The sequence below is a fragment of the Vespula vulgaris genome, chromosome 9, assembly GCF_905475345.1.
Source record: "Vespula vulgaris chromosome 9, iyVesVulg1.1, whole genome shotgun sequence".
Lineage (NCBI taxonomy): Eukaryota > Metazoa > Arthropoda > Insecta > Hymenoptera > Vespidae > Vespula > Vespula vulgaris.
The window spans coordinates 7,907,997-7,929,835 of record NC_066594.1 but is presented as its reverse complement, the minus strand read 5'-3'; the positions used below and the strand labels follow the sequence as shown (position 1 = coordinate 7,929,835).

Sequence of the window (21,839 nt, the reverse complement as noted above, 5' to 3'; positions counted from 1 at the left end):
CACGATACTTTTTCTTTCCACGCATAATCAATCGATTTAATCAATTGAAAAGAGTCGTTGTGATTTATAATTGAAAAGAAAAAAGAAAAAAGATCTATCATTGAAACGAAGAATATATGTCTATATAGCAAAAATTATAAATTATTCATGCATTACGCACAGTAATGAATTATTAATTTTTGCAACAGTTTTCAGAGATACCTAGATCCTTATTTTTTACTTAACATTTGTTTTGATAGTAGAGTTCCAGGTTTCAATGACACCGGCTCTGTAAGCGCATTGGTTTTAGCGTAACGAATAGCAGTCGCAATACATAAGTGAGAAATGATGCTAAACGGTACCATATGTGAAAGTAATGGATTATATACTCGGTGTGAGTTAGAGTGTTACTTTAAAGAACACATTTGTTGTTATTAAAACTTCGTTAGTCATTCATCGTTTTAATTACTCTTCTTAACTACTGTAATAGATAATGTTATAGTAAAGTCGTTTAGTAAAATCGTTTAATATAATAGCATGATCGATAAGTTTCATTAACTTGATCACACGAATAATCATTGATTCGATTTCATTGGAAAATGAATGAAATTAATAGGTTAAACTATCGATCGTTGATTGGACGATCAAAGCTCGATCGTATTCATTGCTAGATCGACGTTAAGATTTTCGATTATCTCATAACGAAAGTGTTACATAACTTCCGTGGGAGTGAATCACAACACGCGTTGCGAAAAGTGTCATCGATCATAATAGCGTTTTCACGTTTGACATTCTTGCGGTAACGTTAAAGGCAAAAAAAAAAAACGTATAGAAGAAAGAAAGGACTATTACTAGAATCGGCCATGCCAGATTGTGCATAATCAATGACCATCGAACCATTCACGAGTTATTCGATCCTACGACTAGAAAGTTCATAATTAAGACGTTTAACGATTTTGCTAATACATTTAACAAAAATTATATTTATACATATATATATATATACACCGTTCGTTACCTTCTAATATTTCTAATAATATTCAAATATTCTTATGAAATGTAAATCATATTGTATAGTCTTCTTCTTTTATTTTATGTGTAGATTTGTAATGTATTTTATTGATCATAAAGTAAAATATATATCCTTCGTGGTAGTGATCGATGGTATTATATAAGTTTATTAAGAAACTTTCTTTTTTGTTTTTTTTTCCTTTTTTACAAATTTCTATTATTCTCTTAATAAAGCACAAATTGCCTAACAAAGATTTTCTCTTTAAACGTTATATCATGAAAACAAAGTGAAAATAATAGTTTATGTCCAAAGACTGGACTCCGTTGTGAATTTTATTATGTGCATTTACATAAATTGGGAAGACGAATCAGGAAACAAGTTACCTTGTCATACTCGTAAGTATCATTCGGTTAATTCATTTTATGTAACAGGTACTCGTCGATATTTAATAAGTATAACTCATACCAATCATCCATTCTACTTTCACTTGAGTCTTTTCAAATAAGATATACGAAATAATAAATCGTAATTACACTTTACACGAGATCGGGTTTTAACTCCAAGTAAAAATTGTTGCCTTCTTCGGAACCATAATCAAAGATCAAAGATTACTCGATAAATTATGAGAACGATGACCTCGAGAACGTGATTTCTACAAATCTATAAATCGATCTACCATTCTTTCTTATAATACTGATCACCGATGAATTAGGGTATCAAACATTGCACTTAAACTAACGTCTGAAATAACGTCTATCGGGTTTGGATTTATATGACCTCGGTTTAACTCGAACGTATGGTACGAACCGAAATCAATAAATGAAAGTCGAGAGTGCTTGCTATAGATTCAAATGAAATTTTTACTAAAAGTAACGCGATATTCGATCAAACATTTTGAAAAATAATCGCAAACGAATTTATGTGGCAAGATACGTTTGATACTGTTAGAAAAAAAAAAAATTTTCACAATAATACATCACGATATTGATACAAAAATTCAACCAATTATCGAACTTTGTAAGAGTCTGGTAATAACAGTTATTACTATATTTTTATTACAAACGAAAATAGTTATTATTAAAAGAAAAAAAGAAAAGAAAAAACAAAAAGATATTATTGTACGATTTCGAAATGCGAGAAATTAGAAAGAAGAAGGATAGAGGAAGTTGAAAATAATTATAACAAAATATATATATATATATATGCATCTTTTTTTTTAAATAATCGCTGTTTTCGCAAAACGAATTACATAAAAATATCATACTGATATAGTTAACTGTAGTATTAAAAATAAAAGATAGCGAGGAGAGACGATAGAGCGATTTGAATTGGGATTTGGTTGTTTGGCATGAACGATTGAAATTCTAATAAACTCGTTCGGACTTCGGCAGAATGTATTCTTTTTATTTATATACAAAAATCACAAGTTAAGTATATATATTTATATATATTATATATATATAATAATCTATATACTAAGCACGCTCGATACGCGCATCAGGGTGGATCGATGCACTGCATCGACTATGACACGCGTACGAGAGATTGCTGCGTGGTCGAGAAGCAACTCGGTAACGATCCTTCGTGAATTGCTGAACGGTGCGATATTATTATTCATAGAACGTGTTATTTTCTTTTTTTTTGTTTTTTTTTTTGTTTTTTAAGTATTTTTTTTCTTCTTCATACTTCTATACAAATAAAATATAAAGAATCTCGCGGAAGTATATAGTTATTATATACCGATTTCAATGCCTTTTTGCTTCGGTTACGTGTATCCTAGATTAATATACCACACTATATTTATTTTTATGGTTTGCATCGGTAGTTCGGGGTCGGTTCTATCCATGGCAAGCTGGCTTGGAATCAGGTCACGTTTGAGGTAAAGTTTGGCTGTTTAACCTGTAAAAGAAAAAAAGCAAAAAAAAAGAACGGTTTGATCACGTATCATATTTCTCAATAGTTTGAACAATTATCTTATAAAGATCGAGATTTCATAGGAAACGCGACGAGAGAATATACGATCGCGAAAATATAATGGTGACAATGCGATAAGGGAATCTCGATTAATAACATTTTTCTGAGATATCGTAAAGGGATTTTCCGATTAGTCGAGCGAAAGAAGAAATCGAAAGCCGCAGAGTTGGTTTGAATCGTGGGTCGTGGTCGGTACGATTTCGAAGGAATCGATCGTTCTCAAAAGCTCTCTTGAACAGATAGCTAGGGGAAACAAACGAAATGCCAAGGGTGAGTGGAACAGGGATCGAAGAAAGCCACGATAAAGTAGTTGGCATCGATCAGGCGGTAAAGATTTGGCTGCTTTTAACTGGGACCAATGAAAACCACCAGAGGACAAAGAAGGAACGTTTCGGTATAGTTCGTATTGCCGAATAGTTTAATTTTAAAGAGATAGAGAGAGAGAGAGAGAGAGAGAGAGAGAGAGATTACCTCTCGGGTTCGGTCTTCCTTGACCACCATCGTCCTCCTCAGGGTGAGCCGCGTTCCATTCGAGCGCCCTTTGAATCTCCGGAGGGATTGGAGGTGCCGTTGGGATGTGCGAACCTTGAACCTGGAATCCATTTTCATCGGCAACGTACGTGATGCTGACCTGTTGTCCATCCGGCGCCGTATAGGAGTCCGAACCCTGAGAAACTACTGGAGTCTCGTTATCCACTTGTTTAGGTTGACCGGATTCCTGATGACTGATGCCGTTGCTCGTTTCGAAGCTAAACATTAGAAAATGCTGAGTAAGCTGAGATGAGAGGGTGAAAGGTAATAGAGAGAGAGAAAGACAAATATATATATATATATATATATATATATATATAAAGAAGTCGAATGCCGCAACAAGTAGCGCGACCTACTCGCTGCTAACAATACCTCGTCGCTTGGGTAAAAAAAGAAAGGAGTATTATTAAAAAAAAAAGAAAAGAAAAAAGAAAGGAAGAGAGAGAGAGAGAGAGAAAAAAGAACAACGACGACCAGAGAAGGATCATCGTCGGCAGTAGTGTGGGCGAGAATCGTGCGCGTCCGCGTGTGAACGTGGCGAACGTCATTAGGCAGGTACTTGCCTTCTTGTCTTTTGCCCATTGTAACTTTTCTCTTGTATGCTAATAGAGCCGCATTTAACGTTATGCGTTGCGAATACCGGCCACTGGCAAACTACCAACGTTCGTCCATGCGAAATGGGACTCGGATCTGGCGTTATCGTTCGATCGATCGATCGATCGATCTCTGGGCTCGATCGAAGAAACGTTCTGTCGTCGATTCAATATCTCCTTGATTATTTTCTTGTCTTTTCTTTCCTTCTCTTTGTTTCACTAGCAAATGTCTAACGTGTCTTATTTTCGAGAGCTCTTCTCCCATCTGTCCGACGTGTCTTAGTTTTAAAAAGAAAAAAGAAAAGAAAAGAAAAGAAACTTCCACAGTCGTCTTCGAAACGACCGACACGAGCGCGCGTGAAACGAATTTTAATTGATGTTAAAAGGGTCTGCATGAAAAGAGAAAGGCTCGAGCCGGCTTATGACATTTTGACAGACACGAACATTGACAGAACATTTCTCTCCTCCGTCGAAGCATTTTGATTTCGACGTCGAACTTCGTTTCGACCAATCGACTTACTTATTTACGTAATTGCCATCGAAATTGACTTCGAGTTGTTGAGACGTAATCACCGCATCCTTGTCAGCGCCACCCGATGGTCGTTGAGGTGCGCCAAAGGTTCCTGCCGTACAGAGTACGAGGCCCACCAACACCTGCAACAAGATTCGTGTATACCTTTCTTAGATGGTACCTTTATACCGTGTGAACGTTTATCAAACGTTTGTGTTTTATTCTTTTATACTTTCAAGTGTCTTCTTTGAAAGATGCTAATTCACGTCGCGGTGAGTATACGTAAGAAACTTTCGATAATTGACCTTATTAAGAGAGGATACGCGTAACGGAGTACTATTTAACGTCGTAGAAATTTAAGACGAAAGAAGATACGAAGATCGAAAAGAATTAAATGCTTTTTATTTCTTATTGGAAACGATTTAAAACCAAATAATAATTTTCACGAGAAACGAATTCGTGGCTACGTCCTTAGCCACGTTACGATACCAATTTTAAATTGAAATTTTCCACTTCGATCGAATTAATAAGCTCGAACGAACGAAACGAACAAATTGGTCGGGGCATTTGTCTAGAGTATTCGCGATTGAAAACAAAAGGCCGCTGTATCGGGAATACCGTTTGTAATGCCTTTTGGGTACGTTCAAATATTCATAGAATTCGTGAAAGTAACAACCGCGCGTGGCATGGCGTGGCTGTGTGGAACGTGTCTGCAAAAGGGCAACTGAAGATGATAATGCTTAGAAAGACAGAAAGAGAGAGAAAGAGAGAGAGAGACTGTACCGAGAGCGTAGTTACGTCAGTTGCAAATGACATTATGAAATGCAGCGTAATGGCAACACGAAAGTGGTACCAAGTGTACGCCAAGTAGGTACACATTTTTCTTCTTTTTTTTTCCTCTCCTAAACCTAAACGAGCATGTAATTTCGTTTGCGAATTCTCGTCTTCGTGACGAAAGAAATCTTGTTGATCTTGTCGTACGTCCTCTGTTTGATAGTAAAATCGCCCACTAATATCTAGTTTTTAAACATCAATAAGGAGATACCTTTTTTAATGAATTCTTAAATCTAATGACGGTAGTAACGACGATATATTTCTTTGGACGATCTACTCGACGTTATCGTTATCGTTATCAAAGATGATAACCATTGGTACGTAGCTTATCGGTGGAATCTAAAATGCTAATCGATTCGTATGTCCGTTATTACGCTTGACGAGCGAGAAAATGACAAAGTGAGGAAAATTTCATAAGTGTTGCACGAGTTGGAATAGGAATTACAAACCCGGTAATGACGGCGCATCCACCGGTTCTGAGTAACGTGTAATAAGAGAGAGAGACGGATTATGAAAGAACGAAGAAAAAAAAGAAAAAGAAGGAAAACCGACATTGCAGGAGGATGCTCCTTCATTCATAAGGTCAAACGATCATGATGCAGGAGACTCGACGATGCAACGCGAGATGCAGCGATCGGGCGTGCCCGAGGCACTAACCATTTTTGCGATTCGAAAGTCACATTTTCCATGATCGTTCAACTAGGATACCGAAGGAATGAATCGTGATTGGTCGTAACTTGCGAAAGAAAGTTTTGAACTTTTTGATTCGGTCTCATTAGTCATAGCGGAAGTAACGTCGAGTGAGATCGACGTCAAGGGAGACAGCTGTGCGACGTGTTCAATGACAATGATATCGTTCGAGCCAAGGAAAAGACAGAGCCATTGAAAAACATATGTATCTAACTAGCTACGTACGTACGTATTTACGTAAAAAAAAAAAAAGAGAGAGAAAAGAAAAGAAACATCAAGAGGAAATACAATACCACTAGAGATCGTATGAGTTACCGGCGTATTTTTAAATAATTTTTTTACGATATGTCCGATTAGTTACATGACGAGGCAATATAAAACGTAATCACCGAGTAATATTAACCTTTTACATTGAACACGCGCTCGATTTTTCTCGCGGTACGTTCGATTAATATTTTTTTTTTCTTTCCTCTTTTCTCTTCCTTTTTTTTGCAAACGACGTACGGAAAACAAGGAGAAAAGAACGAAGAAAAAGGAGGATCGAATTCAAACAGAGAGATATCTGCGTGTGCGTAATAAAGTATTCCACGCGACTCATTGATGTCGCATATTTTATTGCTTAACAAATGCCATTCCACGGTGAAAAGGTGTCATCGTGGTGCTTTCTCATTTTGCAACCACGAATTACACCGTGTTGGTCTTAACAACCATCACGCAAAATTTTATACCCTTTTATAAAATTTATACCCGCAATTCTTCTTTATCTGCGCGAGCGAAACGACGAAGAAAGCTTTTCCACGAAATTCGGTACCCGTGATGATGCTCGCGATAAAGAAAGGAAAGAAAATCTAGATGAAAACATTAAGATTTAATTCGATTGTGTCAGAAGAGAGATAAGACGAGAAAATCTTCTCGAAGATTTTCGAGAAAAAAAAAAAAAAGAAAAAAAAACACTTTAATATTTCTTCCTATCAATGTTATTTTTTGTATGATCCGTTCAATGCGTCAGCGACGTTTCGTTCAATGATCGAATTCGATCATATCTCGCTAACGCTGCCTCTTGTTACTTCCTCTTTTTTCTTTTATTTTTTGTTAACTTCTTCTTCTTCTTCTTTTTTTTTTTTGCATTTATCTCTGGTGAAACTTTACTCCTCCAAGAGAAAGATAGATAGAGAGAGGCTATCACGTGTTCCATGTGCACAAGAGGATATTGCGAAATACTTAAGGAACGCTGCGTAAGATTTGCAGCATTACGTCGTTGCGAATTCTACGTTATAAACAAATTTTATCGTTTGTGTGAGCGAAGTTCGCGGAAACCCACGTAACGTCGATGATTACGGATGATCCATCGATCGATCTATCGATCCAACAGTTATTACATATATTTTCTTTTTTCTTTTAGTTCTTTTATTACTCGTGTCCCTTTTTTTTTTTTTGGGAAACTGTCTAGATATCCCGATCATGTATACTCTTGTATTTCTTCATTATTTTTTTTTAATCTTTCTTTTTTTATTTAGTTTTTTCTACCGAGCCGAGATATACGGAAAAGCTTCGATGCGTATCGAGCCATAGAACGATCAAATGTACGTAGAGAGAAAGAGAGATTCGCATGATCGAGGAAGATCTATCGGCAGGAGGAAGCATTTACAATATCGTGAAAAATCATGCTGACATTTGTAAAGATTTTTTTTTAATCGAGAAAATACAAACAGAATGAAATAAAATGAAATCGGGGGAGAGGGTGAGGAGGAAGAGAAAAGAAGAAGAAAGTAGTCAAGAGTAACGTTTTACCGAGGTGTTCGATGAGATTGACAGGCAGAGTTAGAAGAGACATGGAGACGAGAAGAAAAGTTGGTTTGGGCGATCCGTACAAACGCACCTTCGTCTCTCCTCATCCCTTAACAAAGATCGATCCTTAACGAAGAGAACTCGCGAAGTGAAATATCTCCGAAGAAATCGAAAATCGTTGAGAAAACTCGCGATACTCGCGTTTGTGGATCAATTCGATTAGGAGAAAGAAATAGATTGTTGGACACGATCGCGCTAGTAGAATCGTGTTTTCTCGATGTTAACCGGCGTACGACTTATCTTAGGACGTCGTAAGCGAAGTCTTTGAAGCTACCGTCTGATCTTCGTGGCGCGTGTGGCCGCACGCGCCGATTTACGAACATGATTATAGAGAGAGAGAGAGAGAGAGAGAGAGAGAGAGAGAGAGAGAGAGAGAGAGAGACAGAGAGATGGATGGATGATTGGATGGATGGATGGATGGATGGATAAATAGATAATTAGATATAAAAAGAGAAAGAGAGAGAGAGAGAGACAGCCAGAGAATGAGTATACCTACCTTAATAGTGTACATAATCTCTCTCGGTCACACAGACACCGGTCGGGGAGCTTGGGATGCAGATGGGTTGGTACTTGTGCTTCTTCGTCAGATGCTTCGGCTCTTTATATACGCGACCGTACCAACGTGCTACAGTGAAAGGGGTCATCCCTGCCCTCTTCACAATGCACTCCTTCTGACCAGTGCATCTTCGGAAAAATGCATCGGATATATCGAGTACTGCGAGAGAGCTTTTTCGCATCGCCACGTGACACGTATCGCGATTATTTACGGCTTAATCTTTTCTTTTTTTATTGTTTCTTTTTTTTCATTTTTTCTTCTGCCTTTATTCTCTTTTTCTTTCCTTCTTCTTTTTTTTCTTTCTTTCTTTTTTTTTTTTTTCTTTTTCTTATCGTCTTCTTAATCTTCCTTTACCGACCGTTACCCACCGAATTGATAAATTTATTTTCAGCTTTCGGAGAAAAAGCTTTGAACTCTCTCTCTTTCTCTCTTTCTCTTTCTCTTTACGTATGTAACAGCTACTGTTACGAAACCAATATTCTGAACGACACATGCTTTTGGAGAAAGATCTAATCGATACATACAAATTTTTATTTTGAACAAAATACGAAATACGTATATATTTACGCTCGGATATGCAAAACAAAATAGATACCAAATAGATTCGCATAAAATACGTGGAAAGACACATCTCTAAGCTCAATGTCTAGGTCGTCTTTCTCGCGAACTTCGTCGTTGATAGATAAGACCTTGAGTTTTCTCCATTGATTATTTGAATCCTTCGTTCCGAGTAAATAAACGTCTGTTTCACGCGAGTGTTAACATAATTTTTTTTTTCTCCATTGGGATTCGTCTAACGGTACAGCATTCGAAAGAGCTCGCGTACGATACTCTTTCGCGTTGATCATGACACGAGATTTCCCGGAAAAAATTCTCGAATAATCTCGTCTCTCTGATAAGAATTCGAATTTATTGGAAATTTGCTCTTCGTTTCTTTATCTTACATTTTATGCGAATAACGTTGATTAACGATATCGAGGATGTTTCGAACGTGCTTCTTTTTATTCTCTTCTATTTTTTTTTTCTTTTCTTTCTTCCTTAAAATTTTTTTTTATCTTTCTTTCTTTCTTTCTTTTATAGTCAATTAAAATTCAATGCTACGATAAAAGATCCATACAAATTTTACGGGCGAGCTTGTCGATCGAAATCAATTAACGTCGTTCATCCGAATAACGTTTTACAGTCTGCAATGTATTTTTTACTATCGAAAGTACGAATCGGTTTTCCATTTATGTGAAAATCGATTAAAATTGAAAGGTTCCATTACGGGTAAAAAGAAAATTTGACGAATGTAGATATACGATGTTAAGTGATGATTCATTTGATTATTACCTACTATTATACCTGTGTATTATCTTGACGATCTGTATCATAATATATTTCCGATAAGATTGATTATTTTTCACTTCATCTTGCTATTTAATGTGCAAATTTACTGTTTTCACGCTCGATCTCGCACCGGAGGTGTTTGTTTCTTATCCTTTTCTTTTTTTTTTATCATGAGTTCACGTTTCATGGCCTTGCCAACAGGAAATTCAACGAGTGGGTAATATTTCCGTTTAGATGTTTTTCTTTTCTTTTTTTTTTTTTTTTTCTTTCATCTCACATCTCAGTTCGCGAATCAGTTTGCCTACGTTCCTCGAAGCTACGACGACGAAGACGACGACGAAGATGACGACGTCGACGATTCATCGAATTTCTGAAATGTATAAAAGGTAATCGACGAATTTCGATGTCGACCGTCAAGGGAAATCAATTTTAGTAATAGCAAACTATATATAGAGCCAACGAAATGACGATTACATTTTCTAACGCGGCGTGAATTTTTATTGCCTTTAATTAAGCATCTCCATCGTTGAAGTCCTTATTAAGAAACTCTCGACAAAAAAAGAAAAAAAAGAGAGAGAAGAGAAACGAGAGTCGCGTGCGACCTAAAATTTTTTGAAATGTCAAAAAAATTCATGAATCGTTGTTCGTCGACGAATTTGAAGATACGCGGAGTTAAACGAGATTTTAATATTTATGGATTGCGTACGTACAGTTCCAAATAAGAAAATTTGCGAGTATTGTTTATTACTCGTCGTGATTAAAGACGTTGAAATATATAATTAGCTCGTTTCGCATGTAACAAAGCGTGTAAGTAGACAAGGAGAATCTTAAAGATGATCTAACTTAAAAGGATAATTTAATAGATTTATTTATATACCTATGTATATACGACAAAAAAAAAAGAAAAAAGTCGTCTGGATTGCGTCTGGATAACGTTTGGATTGCGTCACGCGAAAAGAAAGATAGCCATCTCGGTAATATCCGAATTTCACGAACTTTATCTACAGAAATATCACGTATCGCCAATTAAAGAGACGAAACCATCGTAAGTTACAATAATGATATGGCCAGTGAACCTACGACGGCATGACTTTCCGAAATTTTTTGACCTTCTTTTTCTTTTTATTTCTTCTTCTCCTTCTTCTTCTACTTATATGTATCCACCTACAGTTAAATACAGTTCTCTGTCTTCACATTTTACGCGTCGTATCTTTTCAGCATCTCCGTATGACTAATTAAAAAGCCGCCATAGTGTTTCGTTACACGGCAGGAACGGGTCGTTAAACCGTAAAACGAACACGTTTGTACCTTTTCGACTTCTTCTCCTTTGTTTTTCGAGGTAAACAACGAACACAAAACTTTGAAGATGCAAAATTATTCAAATAGAACATTGCGATACCCATTGAAAAACGTAATGGTGGCGACAAAGTAAAAGTAAAAAAAAAAAAAGAAAAAAGAAGAAGAAGAAAGAAAAAGAACCGATCAAAAAATATTTAACCGTCCATCGGAATAATTTCTTATAATGATTATTCGTTACAAGAATTGAGAATGTATTAATTATCGATATCAGATACCAGTTTAACACGCGAAAACGTTTTGTTTGTTTCTTTTTTACTCCAGTGATGTCCGAGATATCATAGTCAATTACATTACATTTTTTCTTCCTCGAAGACCCGACATAAAAAGTTTGTCTGAATAAAAAAGAGGAAAAGAGAAAAAAGAAGAAGAAAAGGAGGAAGAGAGGAAAGGAAAAGAAAAAAGAATCCCCGACGATTCCCCTCGACGACGATGACAAAGTGGCGGAGGAGGAACGTTATTCGTGAGACGAAACGACCTCATAAAGCGAGGATTCGAGCGTTAGACCGAAATCGAAAGCAAGACACGACTCGATCTCAAGGTGGAAGTCGAGAGATCCTCTCAGGAAATTACAAAATCCGGGTCGAACGAGAGAACGATAAAAGAACGTAAAAGAAAGAGAAGGAAAGAAGGAAAGAAAAAAAAGAAAGAAAGAAAGAAAGAAATGAAATGAAATGAAAATATTCATCCGAACGTAATAGGGCCACCCTTTTTTTCGGTGAAACGAGTCGCGTACCGAGTATCGTGAACCGTATCCATGTCGCGAATTTCAATAAGCAACACCCAGCATCGTCCGATATTAATCTTCGTACCGAATGTACGCAACCTTTCTCGCGAAGTTCCACGGCCATATACCGACATTTACATCGTGTCATTCTTGTGACGCTCGATAGAATGTGCAGGATTCTCTCTTCTCGATGACGATCCCGTTGGTCGTTGATGAGAAATCACGCGATCAAGCTTCGCGATTTAATCGAATCGAAAAGCACGGAACGATAACGAAGGGGCTACTTGTGTCGTCGTATGAATTCGATGATTGCGTCCTTCCGACGGAATAAAAATTTAAAAATTAAAAAAAAATAAAATAAAAAGATCGTCGTCTCTTCCTCGCCGATTCGAGCTAACGAGAAAAAAAAAAGAAGAAGGAAAAGAACAAAGGAAAAAAAAAGAAATAAAGAAAAGGAGAAAACTGATTGATCTACGCGTAGGATAGATTTTCAAGAAACAATTTTCTTGTGAAGACTGTACGCCGCGACACGACTATGGGCAAATCATGCGACTCGATCGCGTCAGCTGAGAAGATGAGATCGTCACGTTGGTGGCGCATGTAGAAAACCGCGAATATACATATATGTGCACGTTTATACAGAGATATATATACACACATACATATATATGTATATATATCGTTTTGTATGCGCGTATCTTCTTGTACGTTTTTAAAAAAGCCACGTATAGAAGATTTTGCATAACATAATCTATACACCGAGAAATACGCCATAACAGGGATCGAGTATAACGCGAAAAAGCTCGCGTATGCATTTGCTAACGTCAAACGGATCGATTAAATATCGACTTTTGGATAGGTCGCGAATCGATGATAAACGATCATTTTATAAATAGAATTCGTATTCGTGATAATAAATATGAATGCATTCCAACGAATTGAATTCATCTTCGTTTAAGAGAGAACGTAATCAAGACGCGTTTTGTTAATATTGTTCTCTTTCTATTTTTCTCTCTGTCTCTTTCTCTTTCTCTTTCTCTCTTTATCTCATAGAGGCCTCGATACATGGTTTTAACTGGTCTCTCGATGAGCTAAGATCGTTGAAGTTTATATAATGTTAGCTGGGCGTTTACGTCTTTTTGCAATGATAAAAATCCGCTTAGTTAAGCCGACTGGTAGATATCGCTTTTGGTTGAGATATCCGTTCATTCATTATATACCTACATACATATGTATAACGATACGTACTTACGCATTCGATATAAGTCGTAAAGGATATCGTTACTAGAAATCGTAGACGATGAAAAGGATGTCTCGTCGAGTGGGTATCCTCTTCGGAGGGAAAAAACATGTTTGTTCTTTTCTTTTTCTTCATGGTTTTCCTTTTATTTTACGTTTTTTTTTTTCTGTAACTTTTTTTTTGTTCTCAAAAGGATGGAAAAGGAGAGAAGGACGAAATTCAAGCTAGTCAGATCCGTTCAAAGATGTTATATACATATATATACAGTTATAGAAGTTATTCGAGCAAAGGATGAACGAGATCGATCGAGACGTCTCTGCACGAATGGAGAATAATAATATCTACGTAAGATATCGATCCAGGCTCGTGTACGCCCCTGATCGCAGGCGTATTACCTGCAATACGAGTCTGGTAAAGAGACAGAGACAGAGACAGAAACAGACAGACAGACAGAGGGAAAGAGAGAGAGAAAGAGAAAGAGAAAGAGAGAAAGAGAGAGGTATCGTCATACACGTCGAGGTATGACGCAGTGTGCCCCATAGAAGCGCGACTACATGCCATAGTGTCATAATACGCGTCCTTTGGAGCCGCTTTTCGAGTTGCGCAATCATATTTAATAACGACAGCCTGGCGATTACCAGCACGGCTCGACTCAGCTCTCTTAGCATCGCTGATCTTCTTCTTCTTTCTTCTTCGTCTTCTTCTTCTTCGTTTTCTTCGTCTTTCTTCTTCGACTTCTTCGTCTTCTTCTTCTTTCTTTTTCTTCTTCCTTGAATCATCTTCTTCTTGTCGCGAGCGAGAACACGCTCCGTTCCATCTACATCCTTAAAACGGCAGATTCGCGTCCGAGCACGATCCTCAAACGAGCGTATAACGTTTTGAACGACGAAAACGTTGGATTAATTTATAAGGCGAGATATTGTGCGAAAATACGATCCAACAAAATGCCGTGGCGACAACGAGCTCGCTGGCTCGCTCGCTCGCTCGTTCATTCGCTCATCCTTCGAATCCATTCGGATTCGATGTTATCTCGACGGGAGGATAATGCCGTTAACTTTCCTTTCGTTTCGCTTCTTCACCGAAGTGAGAGTAAGAGAGAGAGAGAGAGAGAGAGAGAGAGAGAGAGAGAGAGAATTAGGTGCGAGGAAGGTTTCGTACGATCGAAGTAAGATTTGTCATTTAATTTTTCATCCGTTCGACTGACGAAAATAATAAGAAAATTATGTTAAAAAAGAATCTTTCCGTTTATTCAAATTAATCTATTAGGAATTACAAAGAAAGCATGGCTCAGGAATGGTGTTGCAATTAATATCGTCGATTAGAATCGTGTATATCTAAAATTCTTACGTAAGGTTCTGTACGAAGGCGTAGTAGTATAATGTCCTTGCAATTAGTCGACCACACTTTTATAATAGTCCAGCTTATTTTTCTTCTTAGTCCATTCTAATACTATTAATTCTCTCATAAATTACACTTTGGACAAAAGTTTCGAGATTTTAATTAAACCTTTCGTATAATTTGTTATCTCATTAACCGAGTTAATAAATTCAGAGTTCTTTTTTTTTCTTTTTTATAAATATCTTTCATCCATTCCAATCGTCGTCAGAATAAATTACGACTGAGACTTATCGACGCTAGATGACGAGTTTATAACTACACGATGCTTGATACAATCAATAATATCTCTTTTCTTTTTCTTTTTAATCTACTTCTACTTGTAATCATTTGATAAATGCTATCTGTACAATATTAGAGATCGGTTATAGTCTAGTCGATAGTAACGCATTTGTGACTTAATTTTAATCGGCTCAGTTGTTCCTTTGACGTTCATTTTCCTAGTCGAATATTCCGACGAAAATCAGGAGGAAGGTATCGTTAACCCGATCGTACAACACAAAAGGAGAAGAAACTTTTTCTTTATTACGACAATACGAGCGTATGATAATTTATTAAGTTTTAACGGAGTTCAGAGGACCGTGATATTTATTAAAACTTGTAAAGCTCGTCAGAGAGTTACTTCGAAGCCCATTGATCATACTTAAAGCGTATCCTGCTTGAAAGAGCTTACAGTTACAGGAGGACCAAGAATTTATCTTTGGTGAGCAATTAAGTCGATATCCCATATATACGAACTCTCATGGTTATATTATTATAATTAACTTTTAAATATGATTTCAACAATTGTTATTTCTTTCTTTTTTTTTTTAATATATCATTTAAAAAGAAGTACAATCTCGTAAGAAAAAAGAAAGAAAAATGAGATAAAAAATGATTCGATTGTTGTTATAAATTTGAATTACAAATCGATATAAGCAATGGAAATGTAATAGATATAATTGATGTCAGTGAACTTGACCCTACGAGTTAGACGCATAGCTTCTTAACCGAAATAAGACGATCAATAGCGCGAGCAAATTACGATTACGTAGTACACGTCCGTTCATTCAATATCCTGAGCTGTGCAAGCAGCGATTAACGAAACGGTAATTAACGTTAATTACTTATTTAAAATATGCTTCGGATTTGCATTGAAAGTCAAGGCCGTATAGTAAGAGACTTAGAATAGAGGTACTCGAAAGTATGTAATTACCTTGGATTTATTCGTAAAAGACTTTCGTAATACGTTAACACTTCCGGTGATACTGATTTCATCATTATGAGATTGAGACAATTTTCTTAACAAAAAAATAAAAAAAAAAAGACAGAAAGGAATTATTAGAAAAGAACAAAACAAAAATGAAATCACTTTTATCGAATTGCAAATAATTGAAACAATAAAAAAAAAAAAATGGAAAAAATGTATGCTAAAATCTTTGCTCAGTTGGAGGCTGCGGTGTAAAGATGGGTCAACCTTTCGCCTTGCGATTATGTAAGATCTCGGACTGACTGACCTTTAGGTTCGTTCATGGCATGCGGCATTTACGTAATTTACCGATTACGATGTATTAGAGTCTCCTATGCCTAGAAAATAGTTCTTCTTCCCGCTCTAATATTTTTCAGGGCTTCTACACAAATACATATATAATCTTAAATGCGAATGTTAAGTATATCGTTACGATTTCGAATATTTTTAATATTATTCGTGTTTTTTCGACGAAATCATAATCGACGAAAAAATAATACCAGACATGAATTAATTTCTCTCTCTCTCTCTCTCTCTCTTTTCTTTTTTTATTTTTTTTTTTTTTTTTTTTTTTTTATGACGTCTTACGAGGAACGAGAGAAACGATTAGAACTCGGATAGGAAACGTTAGCATATCTTTGATTTCTTTTTCTACGCTTTTTCTGGCCTTCAAAGTGAGTAGATTATATAAATATAGTTACGTCATTCATATTTCTCTATAAAATATTTGTCGTCATAATTCTTAAATAAAAGTTTTTAATGAACAATCTATTGACTGTAATGAAAGTAGAAAATAAATTTAATTACTCGAAATAATTTGATCGTTATGAAACAGTATCGATTAAGCGCGTAAAACGAGATAACATTTTCTAGCGTGCAATTTTTGATAGGCGTGTAAAGAGCGCGACGAACATAAGTACATACATGCATACATACATATTCACATAGATACACCGCGCACACATACACGAAGAATGATTGGATGATTCTATAGGTGCGGCCTAAGCTATCTATTTGATCGTTACGTGCCGTATAAAAGTATAGTTTCATCGTTAAATCAATGTTCATCAGCAAAAGCAATATCATTGAAAATTATTTTTGAATGTTAAATCAATGAGAGTGATAGTACTATAAATTCCCGATACAATGAAAGTGTTCATTGATTTCACGAATACTATCGACAATGAGTACAAATATAATGAGAGCAGCGACATCTAGGTGGTGCGTTATCAGGAACTACATTATACCTAGTAGTAATACGACGCACTGCTTTGACATATTCTATGCATACTAGAAACTACATGCGATTGCTTGTAGTACAATAGAACACATACCGCGTATGTAAGCTGTGAATTTAATGCGATTGGATGGCTTTTGTTAAAACCGACCTATAAATCTCTATTTTACTCACGATCCATAGGTGTCGATAACAATCCCCTGGGAATTAATTAGTTCTATCGTTGTATCTGCATAATAGAGATAATTCTAAGAGCAAAATGCTGGAACCGACTATGCAAGCCTTAACAGCGGGCAGACTAATTTTAGCCAGTGGATCACCAAGAAGATATGAAATAATACAAAAGTTGGTAGGTTCGATGTCAATTGTTTTTTACTTTTGTTTATATATATATATATGTGTGTGTGTGTGTGTGTATGTATATATATATATATATATATATATGAACATGTCTGATCATTAATATCATTTCTTTAGGTTCGTATAAACAATTGGTATTTCATATTTTAGGGCTTAAATTTTGAAGTAATGATATCAAATTACGATGAAAATTTAGATAGATCCAAATATAAAAATCATGGAGACTACATTCAAGATTTAGCAAAATTTAAAGTACATGATGTATATCAACGTTTGAAAAATGATCCTATTTCACCGTCCTTAATTATAGGCGCAGATACTTTTGTAACACTAGGTGATACTATTTATGGAAAACCAAAAGATGAATCAGACGCATTTCGTATATTGTCTCAGTAAGAAATGTATATAGATCATTTTTCAAATTTTTATATATATATGGTAGATCACAAAAATATTTAAACGTTTACATTTGCAATCTTTATAAGGAAATATTCGTATTAAAATAATTTGTAAGCTATTAATAAATAAGTGTTTATAATAAATTAATTGTAACTATATCTACATTGTTAAATTATATTTAAATTTTACAAATACGAGCTTGAAACTTCTTCTTTACCATAGATACAAAATTATAGTAAACAAATTACTTTAATAATTCCGTTTATTAAAGGTTGCAAATATAAGCATCTGAATACTTTCATGAGCCACTGTATATTGCCAAAATTAACAAATTGGTTTATATAAATCGTCATTACATCAATTTATAGCCTTGTAAATAGAGAACATGTCGTTTATACCGGAGTATGTCTGAAAACGCCAAAGAAAGAAGTAACGTTCTATACATCTACGAAAGTAAAATTTGGTGATTTATCGGAAGATCAAATTAAAGCATATATAAAAACAGGAGAATGTCTGTGAGTACTTCTTGCATATTATACGTTATTCGAGTAATTAGCTAAACTGATTTCTGTATAATTTATATATTAGAGATAAAGCAGGAGGATATGGCGCGCAAGGTCTTGGTGGTTGTTTAATCGAGAGCATAACGGGTGACTTTTACACTATAATGGGTATGCCATTATATTTTTTAATGAAACATCTTAATGAGATATTTGCTAATAATCAATGAAATACTTTATTTTTTTCAAAAATAAATAAAATATAAATACGATATTTATGTAAATATATAGTACATATACATATATATATATATATAAGATGTATAAATATATATATGTAGAACTTTTAGTAGACCAAATTATATATTAAACATTGTATGTATGTTAAATTAAAAAATTATTTATTCTTATAAAGAAGAATTATCATTTGCGATTTTAATTGTGATTAAAATACTTTTACAAAAAACATGAATTTCATTCATATCCTCTTCGATAGATTTTTTGTATAGCCCCGATGAAAACTCTAACGCGATTGGTTGAAAATTTTAATATAGCCGATTTTAACCAATGCAAATAAGCGCACATACGTCAGAGTAACGCGATTGCTGGGTGAAACTTAACATCAAAGAAATAACTATGGCCAGCCAATAGGAATCACGGAGAATTTTAGCTTTTATCTTTATCCGTTCGACTACCGTGACAATCTATTACACTTTTCGGTACATTATGTCACTTGCTTAGTCAAAGAGATAAAAAATACAGTGCTCTTAAGTACGCGTTACGATTAAATATTTTTTGTTCGCAGTGTGATTCAACGCACACATTAAAAATGGAAGATGTCCTAGACGAAGTTGTTTCTTCGGAAGATTTGAAGGTATTTTAAAAACAAACAACAGGCCATTATAAAGGAATACAATGGTCTTTCGTGAACTCCAATATCTTTCATATATGGATTTTATACTTTCAAAACAAAAATATAGATCGTCATAAGTATCTGTCATTAAGGAGATTTAGGTTAACTATATACAGTGCTGACTTATTCATTTCGTTTCATTTTTACTTTGCAGTTGCATCATTTTGCAAAACAGTCGATTGACGTCTATAGATATCGGACGAAAGTTTACATTTTCCGATTATTTGTTTTTTCATATCGAAGCTATTATTATGGTTCAAGAAATGTTACTTTCCGACATTTTGTCGCGCAATACAAATATAATCTATTTGTTATTTTATAAAAATATTGTAATATTTTGTTCGATGTTTTTGTGACAGGAATTGCGTCATATATGATTCTAATCGTCGTAATTATGTTTTTTTCTTTTTTTTCTTTTTTTTTCCTAGAAATTCGAACGTGTATACCATGAACAATTACACGCATCAGATGTAACTCAAAAAGCTCAGTTTGAGTATGCATGGTGTCTTGTGAGAAGCAAATATCCAGCCGATATCAGAAAGGGTATAGTACTGTTAGAAGATCTGTATAGCAATCATGGTGACAGCGGAAAGCGGGATTGCTTATATTATTTAGCTATTGGTAATGCCAGAATAAGGGTATGTGATTTATTAATCTTATTCTTGTAATTTACATCAACCTTTCTTTTACTCATTAATTAAAATAATAAAAATTTATAGGAATATTCAAAAGCTTTGTCATATGTCAGAGCTTTTCTTCAGGTAGAACCTGCTAACGAACAAGTGCAACAGCTGGAGACGTTAATTAAGAAAAGGATGGAAAAAGGTTTTTTTTTCATAACTTATAATCGTCTTAAAAAAATAAGAATTGCAGCAGATTCTAGCTTAATGTTGTTGCAGTATATTTTTAGTATTTTACCTCATTCTTATTACGTATTATTTCTTTTAATATTTTTCATACTTCTTTGGTTAGCAGGATCATACATTAATTTTATTTGAAAAATTCGAAGACAACAGATATTGCGAATCTATTTGCCATATGGGAAATGTCGAATATAGATGACATATCGAGATTTTTAATCTGGCATGTATAGAGATGCACAAAATTTTAACAAATTTTAAAATTTGTATATATTGTATATAATTTAAGATATACGGTAGCAGTAAGGAGTAATATAAAATTCATGAATCGTATAGTAAAAGAACATTCCTAAAAAAAGAAAGAAAAAAGAACATAGTTTTGCTCGAACTTTAATGCATTTAAAAATCATTTACTATTTTTCAATCTTCTATATACTTACCGTGTGATCGACCAATTTTCAAGTATAATATTTAAGTGTCTATAAAGTATTATTATATGCCATATGTGTCTATTGACAATGAATTTTATAACTCTTATACAAACAGTTCGATAATAATTGTATATAAAATGTTGATTAATCTTGGAGAAAAAGAAAAAAAAAAAAGAATTTAATTATCTTAATTTAATTAGCGTTGCATTTATATTTTTTTTGCAGAAGGTCTTTACGGTATAGCTGTGGCGGGAGGTTTAATTATCGGTGTTGCAAGTGTTCTAGGACTCGGGATCGCAATGGCTAAAAAAAATTAATCCTATAATATTCGTGAATTGCATGTGACGTGAAATAGTTCATTTATGGGAAGTGAAATTTCGCGAAGAAATAAGAATTATTGATGAGACACCGAATAAGATTGGAATATGTGCTGGACGTATGATAGATGTATGTTCGTTCCCTAATGATTTTCTATATATATATTAAAAAAAAAATAATAAAAAATAAAAAAAAAAGTAAATGAAAGAAAGAAGCGAAATAAAAATTGCAGTATTGTGACAGTAAAAAAAAAAACAGTGTCTTAGATTCTTTGTCTCTATCAATTAGAAATTAATATGGGGTTAAATTACTGATATCCATTATAATGTTATACGCTTTATCTTATATGGACGAATAAGAAAACTTTTCTAACTCGTAGAACATTCCGAAAATTCAACGTCGTTAATTTTCATTTTAATTTATTCAACGTTATGGATTTTTTGTATCGTTTTATTAAGTTACTTCCAAAACTCGCCTAACTCGTCGAAAACACGTGGTACGAGTTTGATACCAAAGCCACAGTGTGTGTAAGCATAGCTTTTGTACATAAGATTGAAAACTATTGTATTGAACTATTTAACTGTATTGTTACACGAACCTTTAATAAAGATAAATGTTATTGTCTTCTACGCGCGTTGTAATGTGATCACGAGTAAAGATAGAAGGATCGTAGGTGTAAAAAAAACAAACAGCTTTTTTTTTTTTTTCCTTTTTTTTTCCTTTTTGTATATAGATTTTATTGATGATTTGTTAATATCCGTTGATAAAGTTATTTATGTACAAAATAACGCTGGAATATCCCTATATAATATTATATTTAATGATCTACGTTTTATGGCCCAGGGGTCTCGAGAAAGCCCACACCATTATACCCGCTCGAGCTTTTTCGCATTTTTACGAGCCACGACTACGCATTTCCGCCTTTATATATTTTTCTTCGCGTTTGAAATACGGAGCGCCGCTATTGTTTTCTTTATTTATTTATTTATTTATTTATTTATTTATTTAATATTTCCCT

The 21,839-nt window shown here is 34.6% G+C and overlaps 3 protein-coding genes across 8 annotated transcripts; 2 read left to right on the top strand and 1 right to left on the bottom strand.

The window, feature by feature from the left end:
- Positions 1–2,374: 2,374 nt before the first annotated feature.
- On the bottom strand, positions 2,375–8,630 carry LOC127066250 (endocuticle structural glycoprotein SgAbd-1-like). The gene is made up of 4 exons (XM_050999747.1): positions 8,469–8,630; positions 4,610–4,743; positions 3,437–3,714; positions 2,375–2,890 (listed from the first exon to the last, which is right to left on the bottom strand). Exons 1-4 carry the CDS (start codon positions 8,481–8,483, stop codon positions 2,886–2,888), a joined length of 432 nt encoding a protein of 143 aa, XP_050855704.1. The 5' UTR covers positions 8,484–8,630; the 3' UTR covers positions 2,375–2,885.
- A 1,524-nt stretch (positions 8,631–10,154) lies between these two features.
- Positions 10,155–18,994, top strand: LOC127066246 (dTTP/UTP pyrophosphatase). 6 transcript variants are annotated; one of them, XM_050999737.1, is made up of 6 exons: positions 10,155–10,243; positions 17,281–17,389; positions 17,551–17,792; positions 18,168–18,314; positions 18,388–18,470; positions 18,796–18,939. In XM_050999737.1, exons 1-6 carry the CDS (start codon positions 10,200–10,202, stop codon positions 18,837–18,839), a joined length of 669 nt encoding a protein of 222 aa, XP_050855694.1. In that variant the 5' UTR covers positions 10,155–10,199; the 3' UTR covers positions 18,840–18,939. The 6 variants fall into 6 exon arrangements, with proteins under 6 accessions (XP_050855694.1, XP_050855695.1, XP_050855699.1 ...); XM_050999738.1 differs by having other exon boundaries at positions 10,156–10,243; positions 18,854–18,994; XM_050999742.1 differs by lacking the exon at positions 10,155–10,243 and adding an exon at positions 13,452–15,278.
- Positions 18,938–21,450, top strand: LOC127066249 (mitochondrial fission 1 protein). The gene is made up of 5 exons (XM_050999746.1): positions 18,938–19,018; positions 19,105–19,173; positions 19,641–19,850; positions 19,932–20,037; positions 20,729–21,450. Exons 2-5 carry the CDS (start codon positions 19,129–19,131, stop codon positions 20,818–20,820), a joined length of 453 nt encoding a protein of 150 aa, XP_050855703.1. The 5' UTR covers positions 18,938–19,018; positions 19,105–19,128; the 3' UTR covers positions 20,821–21,450.
- The last annotated feature ends 389 nt before the right edge of the window (positions 21,451–21,839 follow it).